Below are 27905 nucleotides of genomic sequence, written 5' to 3'. Positions count from 1 at the left end.
CGTCCTTCCTATAATGCGGTGACCAGAACTGTACGCAATACTCCAAATGCGGCCGTACCAGAGTTCTGTACAGCTGCAACATGACCTCCCGACTCCGGAACTCAATCCCTCTACCAATAAAGGCCAACACTCCATAGGCCTTCTTCACAACCCTATCAACCTGGGTGGCGACTTTCAGGGATCTATGTACATGGACACCTAGATCCCTCTGCTCATCCACACTTTCAAGAACTTTACCATTAGCCAAATATTCCGCATTCCTGTTATTCCTTCCAAAGTGAATCACCTCACACTTCTCTACATTAAACTCCATTTGCCACCTCTCAGCCCAGCTCTGCAGCTTATCTATATCCCTCTGTAACCTGCTACATCCTTCCACACTATCGACAACACCACCGACTTTAGTATCGTCTGCAAATTTACTCACCCACCCTTCTGCGCCTTCCTCTAGGTCATTGATAAAAATGACAAACAGCAACGGCCCCAGAACCGATCCTTGTGGTACTCCACTTGTGACTGTACTCCATTCTGAACATTTCCCATCAACCACCACCCTCTGTCTTCTTTCAGCTAGCCAATTTCTGATCCACATCTCTAAATCACCCTCAATCCCCAGCCTCCGTATTTTTTGCAATAGCCTACCGTGGGGAACCTTATCAAACGCTTTGCTGAAATCCATATACACCACATCAACTGCTCTACCCTCGTCTACCTGTTCAGTCACCTTCTCAAAGAACTCAATAAGGTTTGTGAGGCATGACCTACCCTTCACAAAGCCATGCTGACTATCCCTGATCATATTATTCCTATCTAGATGATTATAAATCTTGTCTCTTATAATCCCCTCCAAGACTTTACCCACTACAGACGTGAGGCTCACCGGTCTATAGTTGCCGGGGTTGTCTCTGCTCCCCTTTTTGAACAAAGGGACCACATTTGCTGTCCTCCAGTCCTCTGGCACTATTCCTGTAGCCAATGATGACATAATGACATATAGGACAGAGGTCAGAGGTAGGTTCTTTACGCAAAGAGTGGTGAGGCCGTGGAATGCCCTACCTGCAACAGTAGTGAACTCACCAACATTGAGGGCATTTAAAAGTTTATTGGATAAGCATATGGATGATAATGGCATAGTGTAGGTTAGATGGCTTTTGTTTCGGTGCAACATCGAGGGCCGAAGGGCCTGTACTGCGCTGTATCGTTCTATGTTCTATGTAGTCGCTCTTCCCCAAGGGACACTGCACAACAACAATGTTAATGAATCCTTTCAGATTGCACAATACCCCAGTCTAGAATAGCCTGGTTGGTCTAAACAAACGTCACTTACATACTCCAGGAACTCATCCTCCGTATGGACCATAGAAAAACAAAGAACGAAGAAAATTACCGCACAGGAAAAGGCTCTTCGGCCCTCCCAGTCTGCGCCGATCCAGATCCTTTATCTAAACCTGTCGCCTATTTTCCAAGCCCATTCATATATCTGTCTAGATGCATCTTAAATGACGCTATCGTGCCCGCCTCTACCACCTCCGCTGGCAAAGCGTTCCAGGCACCCACCACCCTCTGCGTAAAAAACTTTCCACGCACATCTCCCTTAAACTTTCCCCCCTCTCACCTTGAAATCGTGACCCCTTGTATTTGACACCCCCACTCTTGGAAAAAGCTTGTTGCTATCCACCCTGTCCATACCTCTCATAATTCTGTAGGCCTCAATCAGGTCCCCCCTCAACCTCCGTCTTTCCAATGAAAACAATCCTAATCTACTCAACCTTTCTTCATAGCTAGCACCCTCCATACCAGGAAACATCCTGGTGAACCTCCTCTGCACCCTCTCGAAAGCATCCACAACCTTCTGGTAATGTGGCGACCAGAACTGCACGCAGTATTCCAAATGTGGCCTAATCAAAGTCCTATACAACTGGAACATGATCTGCCGACTCTTGTACTCAATACCCCGTCCGATGAAGGCAAGCATGCTGTATGCCTTCTTGACCACTCTATCGACCTGCGTTGTACCTTCAGGGTACAATGGACCTGAACTCACAGATCTCTCTGTACATCAATTTTCCCCAGGACTCTTCCATTGACCGTATAGTCCGCTCTTGAATTGGATCTTCCAAAATGCATCACCTCGCATTTGCCTGGATTGAGCTCCATCTGCCATTTCTCTGCCCATTTCTCCAATCTATCTATATTTTGCTGTATTCTCTGACAGTCCCCTCGCTATCTGCAACACCACCAATCTTAGTATCATCTGCAAACTTGCTAATCAGACCACCTATACCGTAGTCTTTTGTCTTTCAGTGGGCAAATCCTTTCTTTAGTTACCCTCTTGCTCCTTATATACAAATAAAAGGCTTTGGGATTTTCCTTAACCCTGTTAGCCAAAGATATTTCATGACCCCTTTCAGCCCTCTTTATTGCGCGTTTGAGATTTGGAAGGAATAACAGGAATGCGGAATATTTGGCTAATGGTAAAGTTCTTGGAAGTGTGAATGAGCAGAGGGATCTAGGTGTCCATGTACATAGATCCCTGAATCTGATCACTATAATCCATGACCTTCTCCACCTTCTGAATCCTCGAGTCCTGAACCTCCAGCTGTTGTTCCACCCTGTCCAATGTAGATAGGGTGGTAGATAGGGTGGACAGTGAGAGCCTTCTCCCGCGGATGGAAATGGCTGGCACGAGGGGACATAGCTTTAAACTGAGGGGTAATAGATATAGGACAGAGGTCAGAGGTAGGTTCTTTACGCAGAGAGTGGTGAGGCCGTGGAATGCCCTACCTGCTACAGTAGTGAACTCGCCAACATTGAGGGCATTTAAAAGTTTATTGGATAAGCAGATGGATGATAATGACATAGTGTAGGTTAGATGGCTTTTGTTTCGGTGCAACATCATGGGCCGAAGGGCCTGTACTGCGCTGTATCGTTCTATGTTCTATGACTGAGTTCAGGAGGAACTTCTTCACCCAAAGAGTTGTGAATCTATGGAATTCCTTGCCCAGTGAAGCAGTTGAGGCTCCTTCATTAAATGTTTTTAAGATAAAGATAGATAGTTTTTTGAAGAATAAAGGGATTAAGGGTTATGGTGTTCTGGCCGGAAAGTGGAGCTGAGTCTACAAAAGATCAGCCATGATCTCATTGAATGGCGGAGCAGGCTCGAGGGGCCAGATGGCCTACTGCTGCTTCTCGTTCTTATGTTCTCAGTCAAGCGGTCTCGGATGACCTGGCGAAGGCGATTGACATGGGAGTGGCACCCATTCGTATAACATTGGACAGGGTGGAACAACAGCTGGAGGTTCAGGACTCGAGGATTCAGAAGGTGGAGAAGGTCATGGATTATAGTGATCAGATTGCCTCTTTGGATGTTGGTGAAGAGGCTGAAGATATTGAAGGCCAAGGAGTATCGCTCCAGGCGTAAGAATTTGAGCATCGTCGGGCTGCCGGTGGGCAGAGAAGGTACTAGCGTCACGGATTATGTGGCAAAGATGTTTGGGAAACTGGTGGGGGAGCGAGTCTTCACAAACCCTCCCGAAGTGGACCAGGTCCAATGGTTGTTGAGGCAGAAGCCAATGTTTGGGGAGCCACCACAGCGATTATAGTCAGACTTCACAGATACTTGGATAAGGAGAGAATCTTGAGGTGGGCGAAGGACATGTGGGAATGGAGTTGGGAGGGCCATCCCATCAGAATTTATCAGGATGTTGGGGCAGGACTGGCAAAAAGGCGTGCAGGATTTAACAAGGCCAAGGCGGCAAAGTGCATTTTGGAGTGGAGTATCTGGCTTGCCTTTGAGTCACGTTCAGACATCGGGACAACTATTTCAACACCCCGGAGAGGAAACTTACTTTGTAACTAAGCATTGACTGGGGGAGAATTGAATGATTTTGTTGATTCTACCTGATTATTGGGTTTTTTTTTTTATGTGTGTTTTGCTATTTCTTTGCCTTTTTTCTGGATTTGTGGTTTGTTTGCTTTTTCTTTTACTGTATTGATGAAAATGTTTGGGGGAGATGGATTGGGTGATTTTTTTCCCCCTCAAATGTTTTACATTAAAGATGGGTTGGGGTAGGGTGTATCTTTGCTGATCCATTGTGTTGTCACCTCGACTTTTCCCCAGGTAGAGTGGTCACCCAGTTAGCAGTTATGCTAGTTAACAGGAGCAAAGTGGGGAAGAGAGCTGTGGCTGGTTACAGGGGGGGCGGGGAAATGATTTTGTTTCTTTTGTTCGTTAACGTAGTGAGCCACAGTTGGTTTGATTTGCGTTGTTTGGGGTGGGGCGGGTCACGTTGGAGCGGGGTGGGTTGTTTGTTTGGTGCTCAGAGGGGGTAGGGGAGAAGTACATTGCTGAATGCAAGGGTTTCTTTGTTTATGTACTGGCCTGAGGGGACTGACAGCGTCCATCTTGGGTGGGCCTGGAGCTGGTATAAGTTGGGCCCTGGTGGACTTCCTTGTGGGTGGGATATGGATGATCAGAGTAGAGTCAGGTTGGTTACATGGAACGTGATGGGGTTAAATCGCCAATTAAAAGATCCCGGGTGTAAGAGTTTGAAGGCAGATGTGGTTTTCTTGCAGGAGGCACACACAATAGAATCATAGAATCATAGAATCACGACAGTACAGAAGGAGGCCATTCAGCCCATTGGGTCTGCACCAGCCCTCTGAAAAGAGCCCCCCACACCCAATCCCTATAACCCAGTAACCACATCTAACCTTTTTGACAATAAGGGGCAATTTGGACTGTGTGGAGAAACCGGAGCACCAAGAGGAAATCCACACAGACTTGGGGAGAATGTGCAAACTCCACACAGACAGCGACTCAAGATTGGAATTGAACCTGGGTCACTGGTGCTGTGAGGCAGCAGTGTTAACCACTGTGCCACCGTGCCAACCTTATCACATATAAATCCTGAGCCACAATGTTGCACTGATACGCTGACAATGGAAGTGCCCAGTGCTGTATTCTTGCGAAGGCCATGGGAGGAATATATTCTGACTTGCTGAAAAGGCTTATCAACAGTTTGTGGTCGGTACATATCATAGAATCACTAAACTGCAAAATGGGTCCATTCGGCCCATTGAGTCTGCATCAACCCTCTGTAGAGCACCCTACCTATGTCCACATCCTCACCCCAATTGAACCACTGTGCCGTCATGATGTTGAGGTTAATTCCAGGTCCAAACCATGGTAAACGATCGACCATAGAGATACAGAAATAATCTTGTTAATGCTAAAACGATACATTGACCTTCTTTGTCCAACAGTGAATACCTCTTTTCAGCATTTGTCAGCATTAAGACAGAACAATGGTATTCAGCCCCATCAAGTCTGCACCGGCCCTTGGAAAGAGCACCTCATCTAAACCCACACCTCCACACTATCCCCGTAACCCAGCAACCCCACCTAATCTTAGTTTTGGACATTAAGCGCAATTTAGCACCTAACCTGCACATCTTTGGACTGTGGGAGGAAACCCACGCAGACACGGAGAGAAAGTGCAGACTCCGCACAGACAGTGGCCCAAGGCCAGAATTGAACCTGTGCTCTTGGTGCTGTGAGACAGTAGAATTAACTACTGCGTCACTGTGCCGCCCTTTTTTTTAAATTAAAAAAAGAGCACCCGGCGAGGCACACTCCCCCACCCTATCCTTGTAATCCCACCCAACCTGGACACGAAGGGGCAATCTGAGAGTTCAGAACTAGACAAGACTGCAGAAAGGGTGGGTGGGGCAAGTATTCCACTTGAACTTCGATGCGAGGAGGACGGGGGACTGCAGTGCTGATCAATAGGAGGGTGACCTTTTCGGTGGCTAACATTTTGGTGGACTCAGGAGAGAGCTATGTGATGGTGAGTGGAGTGGAGTTGGTGGGTGGTCAAGTGGTCTTAGTGAATGTCTATGCGCCCAAATGGGACCACACGAGTCATTAAGAAGGTCTTAGTGGCCATCCTGAGCTTGACTCATTGCAGTTGATTTTGGGAGGGGATTTATAATTTTTTGTTAGACTCCAAGCTGGACAGGTCAAGCCCCAAATCCTTTACAACATCAGGGGTGGCAAAGGAGCTGCTAGTGTTGATGGAACAGATGGAGGGGTTGGACCCATGAAGTTAGCCGAGGGAGAGTTTTCCTTCTTTTCACATGTGCATTGGGTTTACTCCCGTATTGATTTCTTTGTAATGGGGAAGTCGTTACTCCCGGGGTTGTGTGGGGGGAGTACTCAGCGATTGTAGTATCAGATTACGACCTGCACCATGTGGACATGTGGTTGGAGAGAGGCAGTGCTCAGCGACCCCCCCTGGAGGTTGGATACGGCATTGCTCGCAGACAAGGGGTTTTGAGAGAGGATAGCTTCTGCTATTGGAAATGATGTGGATTTTAATAAGAAAGGTCTCAACTTCCACGTTCTGGGATGCACCAAAGGCAGTCATCAGGGGGCAAATAATTTTGTATGAAGCTGTATAAAGCTGGGCAGCACGGTAGCCTTGTGGAAAGCACAATTGCTTCACAGCTCCAGGGTCCCAGGTTCGATTCTGGCTTGGGTCACTGTCTGTGCGGAGTCTGCACATCCTCCCCGTGTGTGCGTGGGTTTCCTCCGGGTGCTCCGGTTTCCTCCCACAGTCCAAAGATGTGCGGGTTAGGTGGATTGGCCATGATAAATTGCCCTTAGTGTCCAAAATTGCCCTTAGTGTTGGGTGGGGTACTGGGTTATGGGGATAGGGTGGCGGTGTTGACCTTGGGTAGGGTGCTCTTTCCAAGAGCTGGTGCAGACTCGATGGGCTGAATGGCCTCCTTCTGCACTGTAAATTCTATGATAAGCTCCAAGAGATAATTCTGGTAAGATGGAGAGGCAGAGGTTGGTGGATTCCATCCTCGAGGTGGGCCGTCAATACTCTGCTGCCCCAAAGGCAGAGCTGTCAGTGAAGAGGAAGATATAGCACTTGGGGAGAAAAAGTGAAAGCAGGATCAGACCATTGAGTTGGATGATCAGCCATGATCGTGATGAATGGCGGAGCAGGCTCGAAGGGCCAAAAGGCCTCCTCCTGCTCCTATCTTCTATGTATCTATGCAAGATGGTTTAGATTGAGTTTAAGTTGGTGTTGACGGGGAAGCCGGTCGATTAAGGATCTGGGTTCGGTTTGGGGGCGGATGGAGCAGGCTTCTTGTATAGATTAGGATTTGAGGGCACTTGTTATTGCTCCTCATAGAATCCTTACAGTGCAGAAGGCCATTCAGCCCATTGAGTCTCGCCGACCATCCGAAAGAGCACCCTATCTAGGCCCAATCCCCTGCTCGATTCCTGCAACCACACGCTAAGGGGCAATTTAGTATGGTCAATCCACCTAACCTGCACATTTTTGGACTGTGGGAGGAAACGGAGAACCCCGAGGAAACCCACGCACACACGGGGAGAATATGCAAACGCCACACAGACAGTAGCCCGAGGAATGGAACCCGAGCCCCTGGCACTTTCAGGCAGCAGTGCTAACCACTGTGCCACGGTGCTACTTCTCTTCCGTTCTCTCCAGTCAGGTTCTCTTCGAGTCCAGTGGTAATAGCCTGCCTGAGAATATGGAATCAATTCAGACAGCACTTTAAATTAGGGGGTATGTTGCTACTGGCGCTGTTCTGTTGGAACCATAGATACCTGCTGGGATGGATACGCCATGTAAGATCTGGGAGAGGGAAGGGGCTGAGATTTGTTTGTGGAGGGTAGGTTTGCAGGATTGGAGAAGTTTGTATAGAAGTTCCAATTCCCGGGAGGGAATGTATTTTTTCAGGCATTTGCAGGTCCGGAGCTTTGTGCGAAAGGAACTCTTTGTTTCCTCAGTTGTCAGTGCCTTCACTTATGGATAGGAAAAGGAAAGAAAAAGTACAGCACAGGAACAGGCCCTTCGGCCCTCCAAGATAGGATGCTGTCTTTTGATGAGATAGGGGCAGGGAGGATATCAGATATGTATGGGCAGATGATGGAGTCTTTTGCTGGAGGAAGTAAAGGGGAACTGGGAGGAAGAGCTGAGCTTGCCTTGGGGGGGGGGGGGGGGGGGGGGGGGGAGAGAGAGGTTCTGCATTGGGTCAATTCTACCTCCTTGTGCGCAAGGCTAAGTTTGATTGATAAGTGTGGTATATAGGGCACACTTGACCAGGGCACGTACGAGTGGGTTCTGTCTAGTGTAAAGAACAGGTGTGAGCATTGTTTGAGAGGACCGGCGAACCACTCGCATATATTTTGATCTTGCCCCAAATTTTTTGAGTTCTAGGCTTCCTTCATCGAAACAATATCAGCGATTTTGGGAGAGAGAGTGGAGCCGTGCCCAATAGTGATGATATGAGGATGTCGGGGCTGCAGGAGAGGGAAGGTGGAGAGTGTCTTGGCCTTCGCCTCTCTAATAGTCCGGAGGCGAGTCTTGCTCAGATGGAGGGCCCTAAGGCTTCGGGATGGTTGGGGGATTTGTCGGAATTCCTGCATTTAGAAAAGATAAAGTACCCCATAAGGGGATTGGAGGAGGGTTTTTAACTCCAGGTGGCTCTCATTCATTACCACCTTTAACAAGCTGGTTGTCATCGGCAATTGGGGTTGGGGAGGGAGGGATGGAGGAGTATTATGGGTAAATACGGGATAGGTGGAATGTGAGGATACTTTTATGAAAATTGTATAGATTTGTTTGACCATTTTGTATGTTATAATTGAAATTGTTTTAAATAAAAATATATATTTTTAAAAGACTATGAGAGCACTCCATCACACTTTTGATTTGTGTTTTGATGGTGGACAGGCTGTGGAGAAAGAAGTGGTGAGTTATTCTCTGCAGAATTACCAGCCTCTGACCTGTTCTTGTAGTCCAGTTCAGTTTCTGGTCAATGGTAACCCCCAGGTTGTAGGGATTTAGCCATGGTAATGCCATTGAATGTCAAGGGGCGATGGTTAGATCCTCTCTTGCTGGTGATGGTCATTGCCTGGCACTTGTGTGGTGAGAATGTAACTTGCCACTTGTCAGCCCAAGCCTGGATACTGTCCAGGTCTTGCTGCATTCGGACAGGGACTGTTTCAGTATCTGAGGAGTGGCGAATCGTGAACATTATGCAGCCATCTGCAAACATCCCCACTTCTGATGGGCAGCACAAGTGTATAGCACTGTGGCTTCACAGCACCTGGGTCCCGGGCTCGATTCCCCGCTGGTCACTGTCTGTGCGGAGTCCACACGTTCTCCCCGTGTCTACGTGGGTTTCCTCCGGGTGCTCCGGTTTCCTACCACAGTCCAAAGACGTGCAGGTTAGGTGGATTGGCTATGATAAAATTGTCCTGAGTGACCAAAAAGGTTAGAAGTGAGGGCTTAGGGGGGTCGGTGCGGACTCGATGGGCAGAGTGGCCACCTCCTGCAGTGTATGTTCTCTGTTCTGACCTTATGATAGAGGGAAGGACATTGATGATGCAGCTGAAGATAGTTGGGCCCAGAACACTACCTTGAGGAACTCCTGCGGTGACTTTCTGGGACTGGGATGACTGACCTCCAACAACCACAACCACCTTCTTTGTACTCGGTATGACTCTAACCAGTGGAGAGTTTTCCCCTCCCCATTCCTATCGACTCCAGTTTTGCTGGGGCACCTTGAGGCCACTCTCAGTTAAATGGAGCCTCGACATCAAAGGCAGTCACTCTCATATGAGTTCAGCTCTTTTGTCTATGTTTGAACTAAGGCTATAAGGAGGTCAGGAGCTGAGGGGCCCTGGGGGAACCCAAACTGAGCGTCCACGAGCAGGTTATTGCTGAGTAAGTGCCGCTTGATAGCACTGTCACCGACCCCTTCCATCATGTTGCTGATGATAAGAGTTTAGATTGATGGGGTGGTAATTGGCCGGGTTGGATTTGTCCTGCTTTTTCTGGTGATGGTGGTGTCTGGGACATTGTATGTAAGGTATGGTTCCATAAGAATGACTATCAGGCTGTTGCTTGATTTGTCAAAAACAGAAAACGTTAAAAAAACTCAGCAAGTCTGGCTCCACCTGTGGAGGGAGAGAGAATAGTTTACATTTCCAGTCTGTATGATTCTTGTTCAGAAACTGAAACGTCAACTCTCCTTTCTTTCTCAACACATGCCAGACCTGCTGAGTTTTTCCAGTATTTTTCTGTTTATTTCCGATTCCAGCATTCGTCTTTATATTATTAAGTTGCTTGATTCAGGCAGCACGGTGGCTCAGTGGTTAGCACTGCTGCCTCACGGCACCGAGGTCCCAGGTTCGATCCTGGCTCTGGGTCACTGTCCGTGTGGAGTTTGCACGTTCTCCCAGTGTCTGCGTGGGTCTCACCCCCACAACCCAAAGATGTGCAGGGTAGCTGGACTGGCCACGCTAAATTGCCCTTAATTGGAAAAAATGAATTGGGTACTCTAAATTTTTTTTTAAAGTTACTTGATTAAAAATAAAGTCGCCACAGTCCAACATGACCATAGACTGGTTTCCACTTTGAGAGGGAGAGCTGACTGGTGGTGATTTAACCTGAGGATCACCACACATCTTGACTAGTCTGTAGGGTGGCTCTCTCAATTTTGGTGCAAGACCCAAGATTTAAAATTTGAACACAAATAAACATTGCAAAACACATCAATCAATGCATTCCACCTTCTCTTAAAACAGATAAAATAATTTAGAAAAATAATAAAATAGATATAATAGAGCACAAGAAAAGCTGAAGTGCAATATTGTGCACATTCACAATATTCTTCGTCCAGATTTCTAAGTGAAGCAATGCCCAGGGTCAAGTAAACACTTAAATGAAGATATCAAAAACCACAATAATTAATACATTTTTTGATTTGTGAAATATAGTTTTAAATTTTAAAAACCTTATTTTGATACTAGAAGTTTCAGTTATTGGAACAAAGTCAAACATTGACAGACTCAATTGGTTCGTCACTAAATGGCATCAGCTAGACAACGTCTTCCATTGTTACACAACATGCTGACCTTTCTGAGTAAAAGGTTAAATTGAACATAATCATGTAAACTATGGCTAAGACCTTCACACAAATGTACACAGTAGTTACTGACATTACACAGCACATAAATGCACTGTGAGCTGTTAAGACAAATAATAATAATAAATAATCTTTATTCTCACAAGTAGGCTTACATTGTAATGAAGTTACTGTGAAAAGCCCCTAGTTGCCACATTCCGGCGCCTGACAAATTATCTAACAGCACATCTTTCGGGACTAGTGGGAGGAAACCGGAGCACCTGGAGAAACCCACGCAGACATGGGAAGAACGTGCAGACTCCATACAGGGGAATCGAACATGGGACCCTGGTGTTGTGAAGCCACAGTGCTAACCACTGTGCTACCGTGCTACCCACAAATGCATCCAGTTCAACATTTTAGTGGAATTCTGGTAGAGAGGGGTGAAGTCACAAGGGATCAGAGGTGAGCTGGCAAGAGGGATACAGAAGTGGCTCTGTCGGGGCTGTACGGTGGCGCAGTGGTTAGCACTGGGATTGCGGCGCTGAAGACCGGGTTCGAATCCCGGCCCTGGGTCACTGTCCGCGTGGAGGTTGCACATTCTCCCCGTGTCCACGTGGGTTTCACCCCCACAACTCAAAACATGTGCAGGTTAGGTGGATTGGCCATGCTAAATTGCCCCTTAATTGAGGAAAAAAATAATTGGGTACTCTAAATTTAAAAAGATGCATTTTGATCGACACATGAACAGGTGGGGAATGGAGCGATACATATAGTTTGGGAAATGAGTAGTAGGTATAGAACATTACAGCACAATGTTCGCCGACCTGTGAAACCACTCTAAAGTCCATCTACACTATTCCCTTATCGTCCATATGTCTATCCAATGACCATTTGAATGCCCATAGTGTTGGCGAGTCCACTACCGTTGCAGGCAGGGCATTCCACGCCCTTACTACTCTCCGAGTAAAGAACCTACCTCTGACATCTGTCTTATATCTATCTCCCCTCAATTTAAAGCTATGTCCCCTCGTGCTAGAAATCACCATCCGAGGACAAAGGCTCTCACTGTCCACTCTATCCAATCCTTGATCATCTTGTATGCCACAATTAAGTCACCTCTTAACCTTCTTCTCTCTAACGAAAACAGCCTCAAGTCCCTCAGCCTTTCTTCATAAGATCTTCCCTCCATACCAGACAACATTCTGTATGGGGCTGGTTTAGCACAGTGGCTAAAACAGCCGGCTTGTAATGCAGAACAATGCCAGCAACGCGGGTTCAATTCCCGTACTGGCCTCCCCGAACAGGCGCCAGAATGTGGCGACTAGGGGTTTCTCACAGTAACTTCATTGAAGCCTACTTGTGACAATAAGCGATTATTATTATTATAGGCCTGAAGAAGGAATCTGGATCGGCGCAGGATTGGTGGGCCGAAGGGTCTGTTCCTGTGCTGTAACTTTCTTTGTTTTTGAATCTGGAGGTTTTGGAGAGGGTACAGAAGGGCATTAGCTATGAGAAGAGGTTGAATAAACTCAGATTTGTTCTCACTTGAACGACGGAGATTGAGGGGAGACCTGATAGAGGTCTACAAAATTATGAGGGGCATGGATAGAGTGGATAGTCAGAACCTTTTTCCAAGGGCCGAAGAGTCAATTACTAGAGGACAAAGGTTTAAGGTGCCAGGGGAAAGGTTTGGAGGAGATGTGCGAGGAAAGTTTTTTTTTTAAAACACAAAGTGGGTGCCTGAGGAGGAGGTGGTGGAAGCAAGTATGGCAGTGACGGTGAAGGGGCATCTTGACAAATACATGAATAGGATGGGAATAAAGTGCGATACGGGTAGGCAGCGTGGTCAGCGCATGCTTGGAGGGCTGAAGGGCCTGTCCTGTGCTGTACTGTTCTTGGATTTGAAAATTGGAAGCCGATTCCATTATACTAATTAAAATGGGTCACTTTAAGATTGGATGTATGAATTGGAGCTTGCTATCTCTATCTTTCAGGCATTAAACAGATTAAAGTTTGATTTGCGGCAGTTGTTTCAATGCATCATTCTCCAGATAGTTTTGGTTCTTTTCTTACCTGCAAGTCTGGGTTGGCAGCTGCCTTCTGCAGCTCAGCACTAATAATTTTCTCTGTTTTTTCCCTTGCTGCCTGTTCCACCATGCGCTGGCTCAACACAGACAGTTTGGCAAGTGCAGAAGAGAGCTCATCGGTGGCGAGGGCTTGCCTGGCCCGATCCTGCCAGCTCATTGCTCTTTCTGTTAGACACTGCAAGGCATCCCCTTCTGGTAAACGGACCGGAAGCTTCTGAAGGGAAACGAGCAATGAGAGAATGGTCTCAAGACGTGGTCGACGAGAACGCATGCACAATGGGCACAAGAATTTCACTTCTTTGGTTTGCCAACCTAGTCCTTTCTTCTGAGTGCCAGTTTTGGGCAGAGGAACACAGGTACTGTGAAACCAGTCTTTACAAAGTTCACACTGAAGCATAAAACCACTGGCAACTTTGCGACAGACACAGAACTTGATCTCTTCAATTCGCTCCACCATTGCCATTTTAGCCAGATTTGCTGCTCTCAGAGAATGCATGGCTTCACATTCTTTCTGTTCCATTACACGGAAGCCTGCAATCTGAAGAATGTCAAAAGCAATATATTAAAATATATCTGGAACATAATTTGTCAGTACCGACAAGACTTGGGACACACACAGTAACACCATAATATTCAGGAATATTTGAAAATTACATTTCACTGACTATCAATGATCAATGAAAACTGTCCTAGCTATGAACAAAACATCCAAAATTAAATTAGAGTGCACACATTTAGAAGCAGCAATTAACTGAGCCATTATATACACGAGTTAAAGAGACACAAAGAAATGTCACAACCTGGATTTTAACCAAGCTGTTAATAAACTATTCAGAATTTGGTCATCTGTTACATTTTGTGCGAACGATGGGAGTGACCCTAGGGAATCTAGTGGAAAATATGAAACTATTTTCATCCACCGTTTTATTCTGCTCTCTCAACCCTGTTGAGTAGTTTTCAATTTAAAAAATGACACATTTCACAATAACATGTTTAAACATACTGACCACTGGGACCAGTTTTGAGTAAGGTGGGACCTGTAAAAGCTGGATAAGTTACACTTGAACAGAGCTGATACCAAAGCCCTTGAGGGGTGGTTTGTTAGTTTTATTGAGGAGGGAGGGTTGAAATGAATCTGGCAATGGGGATGGAATCTAGGGCATACCTGGAATATTGTGGTCTCCTTACAGGAGGAAGGATGTTCTTGTTATGGAGGGAGTGCTGCAAAGGTTTACCAGACTGATTCCTGTGAAGGCAGGACTGACGTAGGAGGAAAGATTGAATCAGTTAGGATTGTATTCACTGGAATTCAAAAGAATATGGGGCAGAGAAACCTATAAAATTCTAACAGGACTAGACAGGGTACACGCGGAAGGAAGTTCCCGATGGTGGGTGTGTTGAGAACTAGGGGTCACAGTCTGAAGATACGGGGTAAACCATTTCGGACAGAGATGAGGAGAAATGTCTTCACCCAGAGAGTGGTGAGCCTGTGGAATTATCACAGGAAGTAGTTGAGGCCAAAACAATATATGTTTTCAAGAAGCTGTTAGAGAGAGCATTTCGAGTGAAGGGGATTAAAGGATTTTGGGGGGGAAACCAGAATTAGGCAGCTGAATTGGATGATCAATCATGATCATAATGAATGGCAGAGCGGCCTCGAAGAGCCAAATGGCCTCCTCTTGCTCCAATTTTCGTAGAATTTACAGTGCAAGAGGCCATTCGGTCCATCGTGTCTGCACCGGCTCTTGGAAAGAGCACCCTACCCAAGCCCACGCCTCCACCCTATCCCCACCTAACCTTTTTGGCACTAAGGGACAACTTTGCATTGCCAATCCACCTAACCTGCACATCTTCGGACTGTGGGAGGAAACCGGAGCACCTGGAGGAAACCCATGCAGACACAGGGAGAACATGCAGACTCCGCACAGACAGTGACCCAGCAGGGAATCGAACCTGGGACCCTGGAGCTGTGAAGCAATTGTGCTAACAACTAATATATATCTCTATACTTCTATAAATCAGGAGGTAACACTGGAGGAAAAACAATATTCTCAGAGAATTGGGAGAGACAGACAGACTGGATTAAGAAATAGTAAGGTGGATCAGGTGGGGTCGGACTAAGAAGGAATGCAATAAGATCCAGTGAGGTCCCGGAGGACTGGAGAATTGCTAATTTTGTCCCTTTGTTTAAGAAGGGTAGCAGGGATAATCCAGAGAATTATAGACCTGTGAGCTTGACGTCAGTGGTAGGCAAACTGTTGGAGAAGATATTGAGGGATAGGATCTATTCACATTTGGAAGAAAATAGACACTTCAGTGAAAGGCAGCATTGTTTTATGCATGGAAGTTCATGTCTTACAAACCTAATAGAATTCTTTGAGGAAGTGACAAAGTTAATTGATGAGGGAAGGGCTGTAGATGTCAGATACATGGACTTCAGTAAGGCGTTTGATAAAGATCCCCAAGGCAGGTTGATGGAAAAAGTGAAGTTGTATGGAGTTCAGGGTGTATTAGCTGGATGGATAAAGAACTGGCTGGGCAACAGGAGACAGAGAGTAGTGATGGAAGGGAGTGTCTCAAATGGAGAAAGGTGACCAGTGGTGTTCCACAGGGATCCGTGGTCGGACCACTGTTGTTTGTGATATACATAAATGATCTGGACGAAGGTATAGGTGGTCTGATTAGAAAGTTTGCAGATGATACTAAGATTGATGGAGTTGCAGATAGCGAGGAGGACTGTCAGAGAATACAGCAAAATATAGATAGATTGGAGAGTTGGGCAGAAAAATGGCAGATGGAGTTCAATCCAGGCGATGAATTTTGGAAGATCTAATTCAAGAGCGGACTATACGGTCAATGGAAGAGTCCTGGGGAAAATTGATGTACAGAGAGATCTGGGAGTTCAGGTCCATTGTACCCTGAAGGTGGCAATGCAGGTCGATAGAGTGGTCAAGAAGACATACAGCATGCTTGCCTTCATCGGACTGGGTATTGAGTACAAGAGTTGGCAGGTCATGTTACAGTTGTAAAGGACTTTGGTGAGGCCACATTTGGAATACTGCGTGCAGTTCTGGTCGCCACATTACCAGAAGGATGTGGATGCTTTAGAGAGGGTGCAGAGGAGGTTCACCAGGATGTTGCCTGGTATGGAGGGTGCTAGCTATGAAGAAAGGTTCAGTAGATTAGGATCGTTTTCGTTGGAAAGACAGAGGTTGAGGGGGGACCTGATTGAGGTCTACAAAATTATGAGAGGTATGGACAGGTTGGATAGCAACAAGCTTTTTCCAAGAGTCGGGGCGTCAATTACAAGGGGTCACGATTTCAAGGTGAGAGGGGGAAAGTTTAAGGGAGATGTGCGTGGAAAGTTTTTTACGCAGAGGGTGATGGGTGCCTGGAACGCTTTGCCAGCGGAGGTAGTAGAGGCGGGCACGAGAACATCATTTAAGATGCATCTAGACAGATATATGAACGGGCGGGGAACAGAGGGAAGTAGATCCTTAGAAAATAGAAGTTAGGTTTAGATAAAAGATCTGGATCGGTGCAGGCTAGGAGGGCCGAAGGGCCAGTTACTGTGCTGTAATTTTCTTTGTTCTTGTTCCCTGATCCAATTTGGGTTTGCTATGCATATATGTGAATGCATGGAGTGTGGTAAATAAGGCTGATGAATGGAGGTGCAGGTAGCCACGTGATAATATATGTTCTTATGGCAATAACAAATTCCTGGCTCATAAAAAGGACAGGACCGAGTATTGAATATTTCTGGATAAAAGATGTTCAGACAGGGGAGCACGGTGGCGCAGTGGTTAGCACTGCTTCCTCACGGCACCGAGGACCTGGGTTCGATCCTGGCCCTGGGTCACTGCCCGTGTGGAGTGTACACATTCTCCCCGTGTTTGTGTGAGTTTCACCCCCACAACCCAAAGATGTGCTGGAAGGTAGGAGGATTGATCACGCTAAATTGCTCCTTAATTGGAAAAAAAACAATAATTGGGTACTTTCAATTCAGAAAAAAAGATGTTCAAGAAAAATAGAAAAGGAAAACAAAGGAGGGGCAGCTGCATTGTTTAATATTACAGTGCTGGAAAGTGAGGACGTCTCAGAGGGGTTATGAACAGTTCTTGGTTGGAGCTAAGAAAGAAGAGAAGTATTACATAGAACATACAGTGCAGAAGGAGGCCATTCGGCCCATCGAGTCTGCACCGACCCACATTAATCCCTCACTTCCACCCAATAACCCCTCCCAACCCTTATGGACACTACGGGTAATTTAGCATGGCCAATCCACCTAACCTGCACGTCTTTGGACTGTGGGAGGAAACCGGAGCACCCGGAGGAAACCCACGCGGACACGGGGAGAACGTGCAAACTCCGCACAGACAGTGACCCAGCGGGGAATCGAACCTGGGACCCTGGCGCTGTGAAGCCACAGTGCTAATCACTTGTGCTACCGTGCTGCCAAACCATTGTTACAGACTGGGTGTACTCTAAGCTACCAACTAGCAGAAAAGTTAGAGAGGAACAAACCTATAAGGAAATTAGAGATGTGCAAAATTACAGAGCGGGGAAAAAGATCTTCTGGGAATAAAATATGCAAATTTGTTCCAAATAACTACATCCCGGAAGACAACCAAACACCCTGAATCATTGCATTGAGACCAGCCAAAGAACAGTGAACTGTATATTCCTTTGTCTGTTTATCTTCATAAATTGTAAAAAAAATCTTGCGTGGGGCCAGGGAATATGGAAGTTCAGAAAATAAAGATGCCTTTTACTCACAACTGTGTTTGGATCACTGGATTGTTCAGCCACCTCTTCAAAGTCACTCAGGCTCTCCAAATCTAACTCTCTGTCTTTCTCCATCAGTAATTCTTTCATTTTTTTCCGTTTATTCTTTCCACTGCAGTAAACTCCAATATTCGTCCTGGGACTCAGCACCTAACAGGGAAAGGAAATTCAATTCCCAGATTTTCACATAATGTACATTGTAGTTTGGTATATTTATAATTTTGTTTTCTCACAGACATCTTACATGTCTGTAACATGATAGAAAATTATTTCTTCTCCAAATTGTTATTCAATTACAGTAATATCTTTGAACATTGCCGTCTCCTCTCTTGTAATTACTAAGTATGAACACTCGGATTAGTCTCGCTTGTAATTAATGATGACAGTAATACCCATCAGTGACCCCTTGCCTGTGTTTCCATCAAATATACTGTTTTCCAGTGCTTTTCAAATCAGGACTCAGCTTTGTTGCTTCTAAAATTACCTGGAAGTTTGGCTTTCTTTTAAATAAATTTAGAGCACCCAATTATTTTTTCTTCAATTAAGGGGCAATTTAGCGTGGCCAATCCACCTACCCTGCACATCTTTGGGTTGTGGGGCGAAACCCACGCAAGCATGGTGAGAATGTGCAAACTCCACACAGATAGTGACCCAGAGCCGGGATTGAACCTGAGACCTCAGCGCCGTGAGGCAGCAATGCTAACCACATGCATTCCTTTCATTACTGGTATGCTATTGATCTTTTTGTCCCGGTTTTATTTTTCTTCCACAGTATTCTGCACCAAAAGGATTTCCAAAGCAAAATTAAAAAATGGAAATACTGTACACGGTTCACAAAACTGGCGCAAACAGATGCAGTTGTTTTATGGGCAAATGTCGCAATTCTATAGAAGCTGCAAGTGTATATCTAGGTTCATAAGTTAAAAGACTTGGTATTTTACATAGAATTTACAGTGCAGAAGGAGGCCATTCGGCCCATCGAGTCTGCACCGGCTCTTGGAAAGAGCACCCTACCCAAGTCCACACCTCCACCCCATCCCCATAACCCAGTAACCCCACCCAGCACTAAGGGCAATTTTGGACACTAAGGGCAATTTAGCATGGCCAATCCACCTAACCTGCACATCTTTGGACTGTGGGAGGAAACCGGAGCACCCAGAGGAAACCCACGCAGACACGGGGAGAACGTGCAAACTCCGCACAGACAGTGACCCAGCGGGGAATCGAACCAGGGACCCTGGAGCTGTGAAGCAATTGTGCTAACCACCATAAGGTATATGATAACCTTTAAAGATTCTATAGCCAGCATTGTAAAATGCACCCTTTTACTGCAATATTGGTGCTGCCCTACCTGAAATATTGGTGCTGCCCTACCTGAAATAAGAGCTAAAGAAAGACCAGATGTATTTGATTATTAGAAACATGGAATATAAAAGCAGAAGGTAATAATACATTTATACAAGCCATTGTTTAAGTCACTGTTCAAGCAGTGTGCAGCTTTGGGCAATTCTATTTTTAAAAAAAATCATTTATGGGATGTAGGCCAAATGCTGGTGAGGCCAGCATTTATTGCACATACCTAGTTGCCCTTCAGAAGGTGGTGGTGAGTTGCCTACTTGAACTGCTGCAGGCCCTGTACTGTTCGGGAGGGAGTTCCAGGATGTTGCCCCAGCGACAGCGAAGGAATGGCAATATATTTACAAATCAGGATGGGAGTGACTTGGGGGGTGAACCTCCAAGTGGTGTTCCCAGCTGCTCTTGTCCTTTTCGGTGGTCATGGTCGTGGGTTTGGAAGATGCTGTCTAAGGAACCTTGGCGAGTTACTGCAGTGCATCTTGTAGATGATACACACGGCTGCCACTGTTCATCAGTGGTGGAGGATTTGAATGTTTGTGGCGGGAGTTGCAATCAAGCGGGCTTTGTCCTGGATGGTGTTGAGCTTCTTGAGTGTTGTTGGAGCTGCATTCAACCAGGCAAGTGGAGAGTATTCCATTACACTACTGACTTGTGCCTTGTAGATGGTGGACAGATTTTAGGGAATCAGGAGGCGTGTTACTCGTTGTAGGATTCCTAGTCTTTGACCAGTCCTGGTAGCCACAGTATTAATATGGCTAGTCCAGTTCAGTTTCTGATCAATGGTAATCCCCAGAATGTTGATTGTGGGGGATTCAGTAATGGTAATACCACTGAATGTCAAGGGGCGATGGTTAGATCCTCCTGTAGGAGTTGGGTCATTGCCTGGCACTTGTGTGGCGCAAATGTAACTTGCCACTTGTCATCCCAAGCCTGGGTATTACTCAATTTGCACATGGACTGCTTCATTATCAGAGGAGTCGCGAATAGTGCTGAACATTGTGCAGTCATCCGCAAACATCCCCACTTCTGACCTTATGACGGAAGGGAGGTCATTGATGAAGCAGCTGAACATGGTTGGGCCTAGGACACTACCCTGAGAAACTCCTGCAGTGATGTTCCAGAGTTGAGATGATTGACCTCCATTGCAGGAAAATAGCAGTGCTGAATTAGAGATTAAAAGCGATCATTAGAAGAGTCAAGATATCAGGACTGTTTCTACAGAGCAATGAACGGTTAATAGGAATTTTTTTTAATGCATTTTGATAGGGTTAATAGAGGATAATTTCTTCGAGCTTGAGGAGAGTGAGAAGTTAAGAGTAATGTCCAGTAATGTCCATTTAAATGTTTATTTGTTATTTACAGCACATAAGGAAGCCATTCGGCCTAGTGTCTGCACCAGCTCCCAAAAGAGCATTCGGGCTAGTTGCATTCCCCAACCCTATCGCCGTAGCCCTCTAAATTCATCACCTTTAAATGTCTATCAAACCATCTTTTGAGACCTCCAATGAAATCCCTCATTCCTGGTATAATTCTAGTAAATCTCCTCTGCAATCTGTCCAGGGCTTTAACATCCTTTCTGAAATAAGGTGCCCAGAACTGAACACAATACTCCAAATGTGATCTGACCAATTCTTTGGAGAGGTGTCGCATCACTTCCTTGCTTTTATACTCTATGCCTCTATTTATAAACCAGAGGATGCTATAAGTTTTCTTTTTAAAAAAAATGTTTTTATTGGGTTTTATATATGATATACTTACAAATGTACACACAGAAAACAAAAAAAACAAAGGAAGTAAAAAAAACTCATAACACATAGCAGGAGAGGGGATCTTTCTTCCCCCCCTTTCTTCCCTTTTTTTAACAAAACAAAACCGGCTGGAAGGGACACCTGGGGTGCCCCGATGCCATTTGCATCTCTTGGTCATTTTTCTATTTTTGTCCATTTGCCTCAGCGTTGGCCATTGATCGTTCCTTCTTCCTTTCTCTCTTTTGCCTTGCTCTGCTTGTTGTGGTCGTTGTCTTTCATGCGCTCCCCCACCCCCCCCCTCAGTTTGTGGTTCCCTTCTCTCCTGATGGCTCCCCTCTGTTGTTCACCTCCCCTCGTCCTCCCTGCCCCCCCACCCCCCTTCCTTCCCCCTTTTGCTCTGCTACTCCCCCTTCTTTTCTGTTGGATTTGGCTACTTCCTCGTGTTCGCCCCCTCCCCCTCACCGGTCCTACCTCATGGGGAGGAGGGCTGACGCCCTTGCCTTTGCCTCCCTGATTGTCCACCATAGAATCCTGCTCGGCTGGCGCTCAGCAACACAACTGCAGACTGGCTGCCCGACCTATCAAAATCTCTCCAAATGGAGAAAATCAAATTCGCCATCCATGGGTCGGAAGATGGCTTCATCAAAACATGGAAGCCATTCACCCGACTGTTCCGGGACCTGTTTGTGGCCAACGAACAAATAAATAAGTAGCTATAAGTCTTCTTAACAAATGTTTCAGCTTGCCTGGCCACCTTCAGAGAATTATGCACTTGAACCCCGAGGTCCCTCTGCTCCTGTACTCCCCTCAAAGTTGTGCCTTTCTGGTCTCCCCATGTTTCTTCTACCAAAATGCATTACCTGGGGAACACCAATTTCAACTCGTCTCCAGTCTGAGTCTGTGTCTTATCTCTCAGCCAACTTCTAATCCATGCTGCCAAGGACCCATCAATCCCAAACATTTGTAATTTGCTAACCAACCTGCCACGCAGCAACATATCAAATGCTTTCTGAAATTCAAAATATACAGCACCCACAGCACTACCTTCAGTGCCTGTGTCACCTCGTCAAAGAGCTCAATTAAATTTGTCGGACATGACCTGCTCTTGACAAAGCCATGTTGACTGTCTAGTATTAACTTATTTTTCCCCAAGTGTATATTTATCTCATCCCGGATTATGGCTTCCATCAGTTTTCCCACTTATTGATGTCAAGCTGACAGGCCTGTAGTTTCCCTTTGCCCCTTTCTTAAACAATGTGTCACATTTTCAATGTGTTCCTGTGTTCAGAGAGGCCTGGAACATACCTGTCAATGGCTCCCTCACCTCGCTCAGCAATGTAGGATCCATCCCATCCAGGCCTGGTGACTTCTACCTGGAGTGCTGCCAGCCTTTTTAGCACCTTTTCTTTGTCTGTCACCATATTGCTCAGTTCCTCAACACTTACATTTTCAACTGGGCCATTTGGTAAATACAGAAGCAAAGTACTTATTTAGCACTACTCCCATACCCTCTGCTTGTCCCTTATGGGCCCCACTCTATCCTTCATGCTAAGATTGGTGGAGTTGCAGATAGCGAGGAGGACTGTCAGAGAATACAGCAAAATATAGATAGATTGTAGAATTGGGCAGAGAAATGGCAGATGGAGTTCAATCCAGGCAAATGCGAGGTGATGCATTTTGGAAGATCTAATTCAAGAGCGAGCGGACTATACGGTCAATGGAGGAGTCCTGGGGGAAAATTGATGTACAGAGAGATCTGGGAGTTCAGGTCCATTGCACCCTGAAGGTGGCAACGCAGGTCGATAGAGCGGTCAAGAAGGCATATAGAACACTTGCCTTCATCGGACGGGGTATTGAGTACAAGAGACGGCAGGTCATGTTACTGTTGTATAGGACTTTGGTTAGGCCACATTTGGAATACTGCGTGCAGTTCTGGTCGCCACATTACCAGAAGGATGTGGATGCTTTAGAGAGGGTGCAGAGGAGGTTCACCAGGATGTTGCCTGGTATGGAGGGTGCTAGCTATGAAGAAAGGTATAGTAAATTAGGATCGTTTTCGTTGGAAAGACAGAGGTTGAGGGGGGACCTGATTGAGGTCTACAAAATTATGAGAGGTATGGACAGGGTGGATAGCAACAAGCTTTTTCCAAGAATGGGGGTGTCAATTACAAGGGGTCACGATTTCAAGGTGAGAGGGAGAAAGTTTATGGGAGATGTGCGTGGAAAGTTTTTTACGCAGAGGGTGGTGGGTGCCTGGAACGCTTTACCAGCGGAGGTGGTAGAGGTGGGCACAATAGCATCATTTAAGATGCATCGAGACAGATATATGAACGGGCGGGGAACAGAGGGAAGTAGATCCTTGGAAAATAGGTGACAGGTTTAGATAAAGGATCTGGATCGGCGCAAGCTGGGAGGGCCGAAGGACCTGTTCCTGTGCTGTAATTTTAATTGTTCGTTAATATTTTACCATTGATGTGTTTGAAGAACATTTTGCTATTTGTTTTAGCACAGCCTGCAATCCTTTCCTCATGCTTCCTATTAGCCTTCCTTATTCCATCCTTAACCTCTCTCCTGCACTGAGGTGCTCTTCCTGATTTCTATTGCTATTTTTTTTTTACGGCATGCATCATATGTCTCTTTTTTCTTCCTTATTTAAACATCAATGTCCTTAGTCATCCAGGGTACTCTAGCTTTGGATAGCCCATATTTATTTCTCATGGGCACGTACTTAGCTTGCACCCTGTTTATCTCTCCTTTGAAAGCCTCCCATTTTTCCACCAAAATGTGTTTCCAATCAACCTGCTCCAGTTCAACTTTTAGACCCCAAAATTTGTCCCTTTCCAGTCTGGGATCTTAATCGGTGACCGATTTATACCCTTTTCCAACTTAATATTGAATTGTATTATATTATGATCGCTACTTCCCAACGGCTCCCCAACTCTGACCTTCTCCAGCTGCCCTGCCTCATTTCCTAGGATCAGATTCAGTACAGCCTGCTCCCTGGCAGGACTGGAAATGTACTGTTCCAGAAAGCTCTCCTGCACACAGTGCACGAATTTCACCCCTTTCGTGCCCCACACTCTACTCATTTCCCAGTCTACCTTAGGGTAATTGAAATCCCAAACGATCACAACCCTACTTGCCCTGCAGGTTTCCATAAAATGCCCACAAATGCTCTGTTCCACTTTCCCCCCACTTTGGAGGAAATAGTAAATACCTAAAAAGGTCACCGCTGCCTTCCTATTTCTCACCTCTAACTATATAGATTCTAATTCAGGAACTGTATCTTGTTCAAGAGATATGATACTATCTTTGACCAAGGCGCTACACCGCTTCCCTTTTTACCCACCCTGTTCCGACTAAAACCTTTATAACTCGGGATGTTAAGTATCCAGTCCTGTTCTGCTTTAGTCATGTTTCTGTCAATGCAGGGCCGAAAGGCCAGTTCCTGTGCAGATGGGCAGGGACAAGGGTTGCCCCCGGAATGGGGTTGGGATCCAGGGGTTGGCATGGTGGTGCTGCGAGCAATTCCCCCCCGGTTGGCCCCCCCAGTGCCTCCCCCCACCCACGCATGGCGGTCCACCCCTGCGGCGTGTCTCCCACCCCCCTGCCGAGCAAGGGGGTGGCAAGGCCAGCACACCCTGGGCTTTGCCTGTGAGCAAAGATGGCTACTCACCTCCTGGGCTTCCCGTGGAAGAGTACTACTCGGCACCAGCGTGACCACTTGCTGGGGAGGCCAATGAATTACGGGAGACCGTTGGATATGGGGTCGCTCTCGTTGATTGTATGGAAACGGGGGCTTAAGTGGTGATCATTGGTTTCTTGCCACGCTATGGCGAGATCCCGATTTTGTCTACGGGAGTGGGCTGGTTGCATCGCAAATTGTTTGGCGCCCGGCGTGGTTCTTGTTTTTGGCCTCTCCCGCTATTCACCAGCTGCGTTACGCTTGAGCGGGAGAGTAACAAGGCCGGAAGTTCTAAGTGTTCCCACCAGGATTGAATAGCGTGTGGTTCTTTCACTTCTGTTGTGGGCGCTATTCGGTAAGCGAGTGAGGACCTGCAAACAGGCCAGCACTCTGCCGCACGAAGTGAGTACAATTCCCGGCCCAGAGAGCATTGTAACTGCTGGAGCCGAAATTAACGTCAAAGAGCCTGACAGCTGGAGCACTCACCACACCCACACACACTGCAGACATGAAGATGTGCCGGCAGATGCAGTCAGCGCTGCCAGTCTCACCAGGAGGAGACAGCGGTGGGGTGGGGGTCACTGGTGAGGCCTCTGACCTGAGAGGGACAGAGAACCAGGGAGGTTTCCAAAGGTCACAATGCAGGCATCCTCTGGTTGGGGTGAATTCTGCTGATCCACTGCTTCCTCTGCAGTGGGGCAGCGCTTCGGAGGAGTACCAACATCTGGTGGGCCCCTGATTGAGCTTTGCCATGCCTTCCCCTTGCTGATATTGTTGGGGCATGGCGGTGCCCAGATGGGCAGCGTGAATGGGCTTCCAATGGGGTGCATTTAAAACACATACTGCAGCAATGGTGGTCTGAGCTCCCCAATCCTGAGGGGGGTACTCTGTGGACGTGGCATCAAGTTGTGCCCTGCTACAGCCTCCGGCCTGGGCAGCTCCACTCTCTCTACCACCCCCCACCGCAAGCGCAACAATTTTTGAGGCTTTTTCAGAGTATTATTTAGCTATTATACTCCCTATAATAATAATAATAGTCTTTATTATTGTCTTGTCACAAGTAGGCTTACATTAACACTGCAATGAAGTTACTGTGAAAAGCTCCTAGTCGTCACATTCCAGCGCCTGTTCGGGTACACAGAGGAAGAAATCAGAATGTCCAAATTACCTAAAAGTACATCTTTCGGGACTTGTGGGAGTAAACCGGAGCACCCGGAGGATACCCACGCAGACACGCGTAGACTCCGCACAGACAGTGCCCCAAGCTGAGAATCGAACCTGGGACCCTGGTGCTGTGAAGCAACAGTGCTAACCACTGTGCTGCCCTCTACGCACCCAGGCCTCGCTTGCAAATCGTGGAGGGATGGAGCATGAAGTGTCCAAGCTGAAAATGATATTAAAACCGATGCAAATGACGGTTTTGCATGGATCCGCCAGCATGGGGCGCAAACCTCGATATCGCGCCAGCAAGGATCCGGACATTGGAATCGGTGCTGGGAGCAAAACGGATATTATTCCATTTTGTGCGCTTCTCCTCCCGATTCTTGCTTCTGGCATCACGAAGTAGAGAATCCAGCCCACTGCTTTTAGTGGGCACAATGAGTGCAGGATCTTGGGTGGAATTTGGTCAGCTTCATTTTGGAAAAGTTGCTTTCAGTTTGCTCAGCTGGTAGATGGCAGCCAATGATTAGTGGTGTCCCACAAGGGTCAGTGTTCAGACCACAACTATTCCCGATCTGAAAGAAGAATCTTCTTGAAACTTACACAATGCATGAGAGGCTAGATAGAGTGGACGTGGAGCGGATGTTTCCACTAGTAGGAGAGTCTAGAACTGAGGGCACAGCCTCAAATTCCTTTAAAACTGAGATGAGAAGGAATTTCTTCCACCAGGGGGTGCTAAATCTGTGGAACTCTTTGCTCGAGAAGGTTGTGGAGGCCAAATCACTGAGTGTCTTTAAGACAGAGATAGATAGGTTATTGATTAATAAGGGAATCAGGGGTTATGGGGAGAAGGCAGGAGAATGGGGATGAGAAGCATATTAGCCATGATCGATAAGTAGAGCAGACCAGATAGGCCAAAGACCCAATTTGAGCATACAATCAAATTGGCTGGAAATGGTTTTGGGATGCTCAAATTGAATTTTACATCTAGTTTGAAAGTGCGATGAGTGGCTCTGAAACTAGTATTTTTAACTTAAATATGAGCAACTATGTGGGCATGAAAGAGGAGATAGCTGAGGTGAACTGGGATACTGGGAAAGGGGATAATTTAATTGAGAGAAACAGTGGCAGACAATTAAGGGGATATTTCAGAATACTCAGAATACATATACTCCAATCATAAACAAAAATCTAAAGGTTGGACCCAACATTCGTTGTGAATAATAATCTTTATTAGTGTCACAAGCAGGCTTAATTAACACTGCAATGAAGTTACTGTGAAAATTCCCTAGTCGCCACATTCCGGCGCCTGTTCGGGTTCACAGAGGGAGAATTCAGAATGCCCAATTTACCTTTCAGGACTTGTGGGAGGAAACCAGAGCACCCAGAGGAAACCCACGCAGACACAGGGAGAACGTACAGACTCAGCACAGTGACCCAAACTGGGAATCGAACCCAGGTCCCGTGAAGATGTTAGGGAAAGCATCAAACTTAAGGAAAAAAATGTGTAACTGCTCAAATTTGAGTGGCAGATCAGATGATTGGTAGGATGATAAAAGAATGCCAGAGAATGACTGAAATGTTAATCAGGAAAAAGAAACTAGAGTATGAAAGTAGCGGCTTTTTGGCCTTTGCCTCTTTGGTAGCCCGGAGACGGATTTTATTGGGATGGAGGGACCCAGAGCCGCCGAAACCGGAATGGAAAAAAAAATCAAGTTCGCCTTGAGAGAGTCTGTGGAGGGGTTTGCCCGGAGATGGAAACCGTTTATCGTTTTCTTCCAGGATAGTTAAGTCAGCAGGGGTTAAAAAAAAAAAAGGTTGAGTGAGTGGAGGCTCACAGCAGGGAGGGAGGGTGGATGTGGTTGGTTATTTATTTATTGTAAAATTTCCTGTTTGCTCTCTTTTTGGTTTTGGTTGTGTTTGATATACATATTATATACACACACACACACACACACGTATATATATATGTATATAATATATATATATATATATATATATATATATATATAATAAATATATAAAAAACTTACAGCTGACTCCAAATGAAGAGACTGAACTTCTCTGCCTCACCTGTGATAGCACATTAAAAATACACCACAATTCCATGAAGCTGTCAGCATTCTG

General features: G+C 46.2%; 1 protein-coding gene across 2 annotated transcripts in view; it reads right to left on the bottom strand.

Annotated features, from left to right (window-relative positions):
- Positions 1-27905, bottom strand: part of kdm5a (lysine demethylase 5A) — a 408944-nt gene that overhangs the window by 56337 nt on the left and 324702 nt on the right. For both annotated transcript variants that reach the window (XM_072484202.1, XM_072484201.1), the window contains exons 22-23: positions 17820-17978; positions 13030-13581 (exon numbers count right to left, since the gene is read on the bottom strand). In XM_072484202.1, coding sequence (XP_072340303.1) covers positions 13030-13581; positions 17820-17978 — 711 coding nt within the window. The remainder of the gene's footprint in view (positions 1-13029; positions 13582-17819; positions 17979-27905) is intronic.

The sequence above is a fragment of the Scyliorhinus torazame genome, chromosome 19 (assembly GCF_047496885.1).
Source record: "Scyliorhinus torazame isolate Kashiwa2021f chromosome 19, sScyTor2.1, whole genome shotgun sequence".
NCBI lineage: Eukaryota > Metazoa > Chordata > Chondrichthyes > Carcharhiniformes > Scyliorhinidae > Scyliorhinus > Scyliorhinus torazame.
This window is presented reverse-complemented; position numbering and strand designations above follow the sequence as displayed.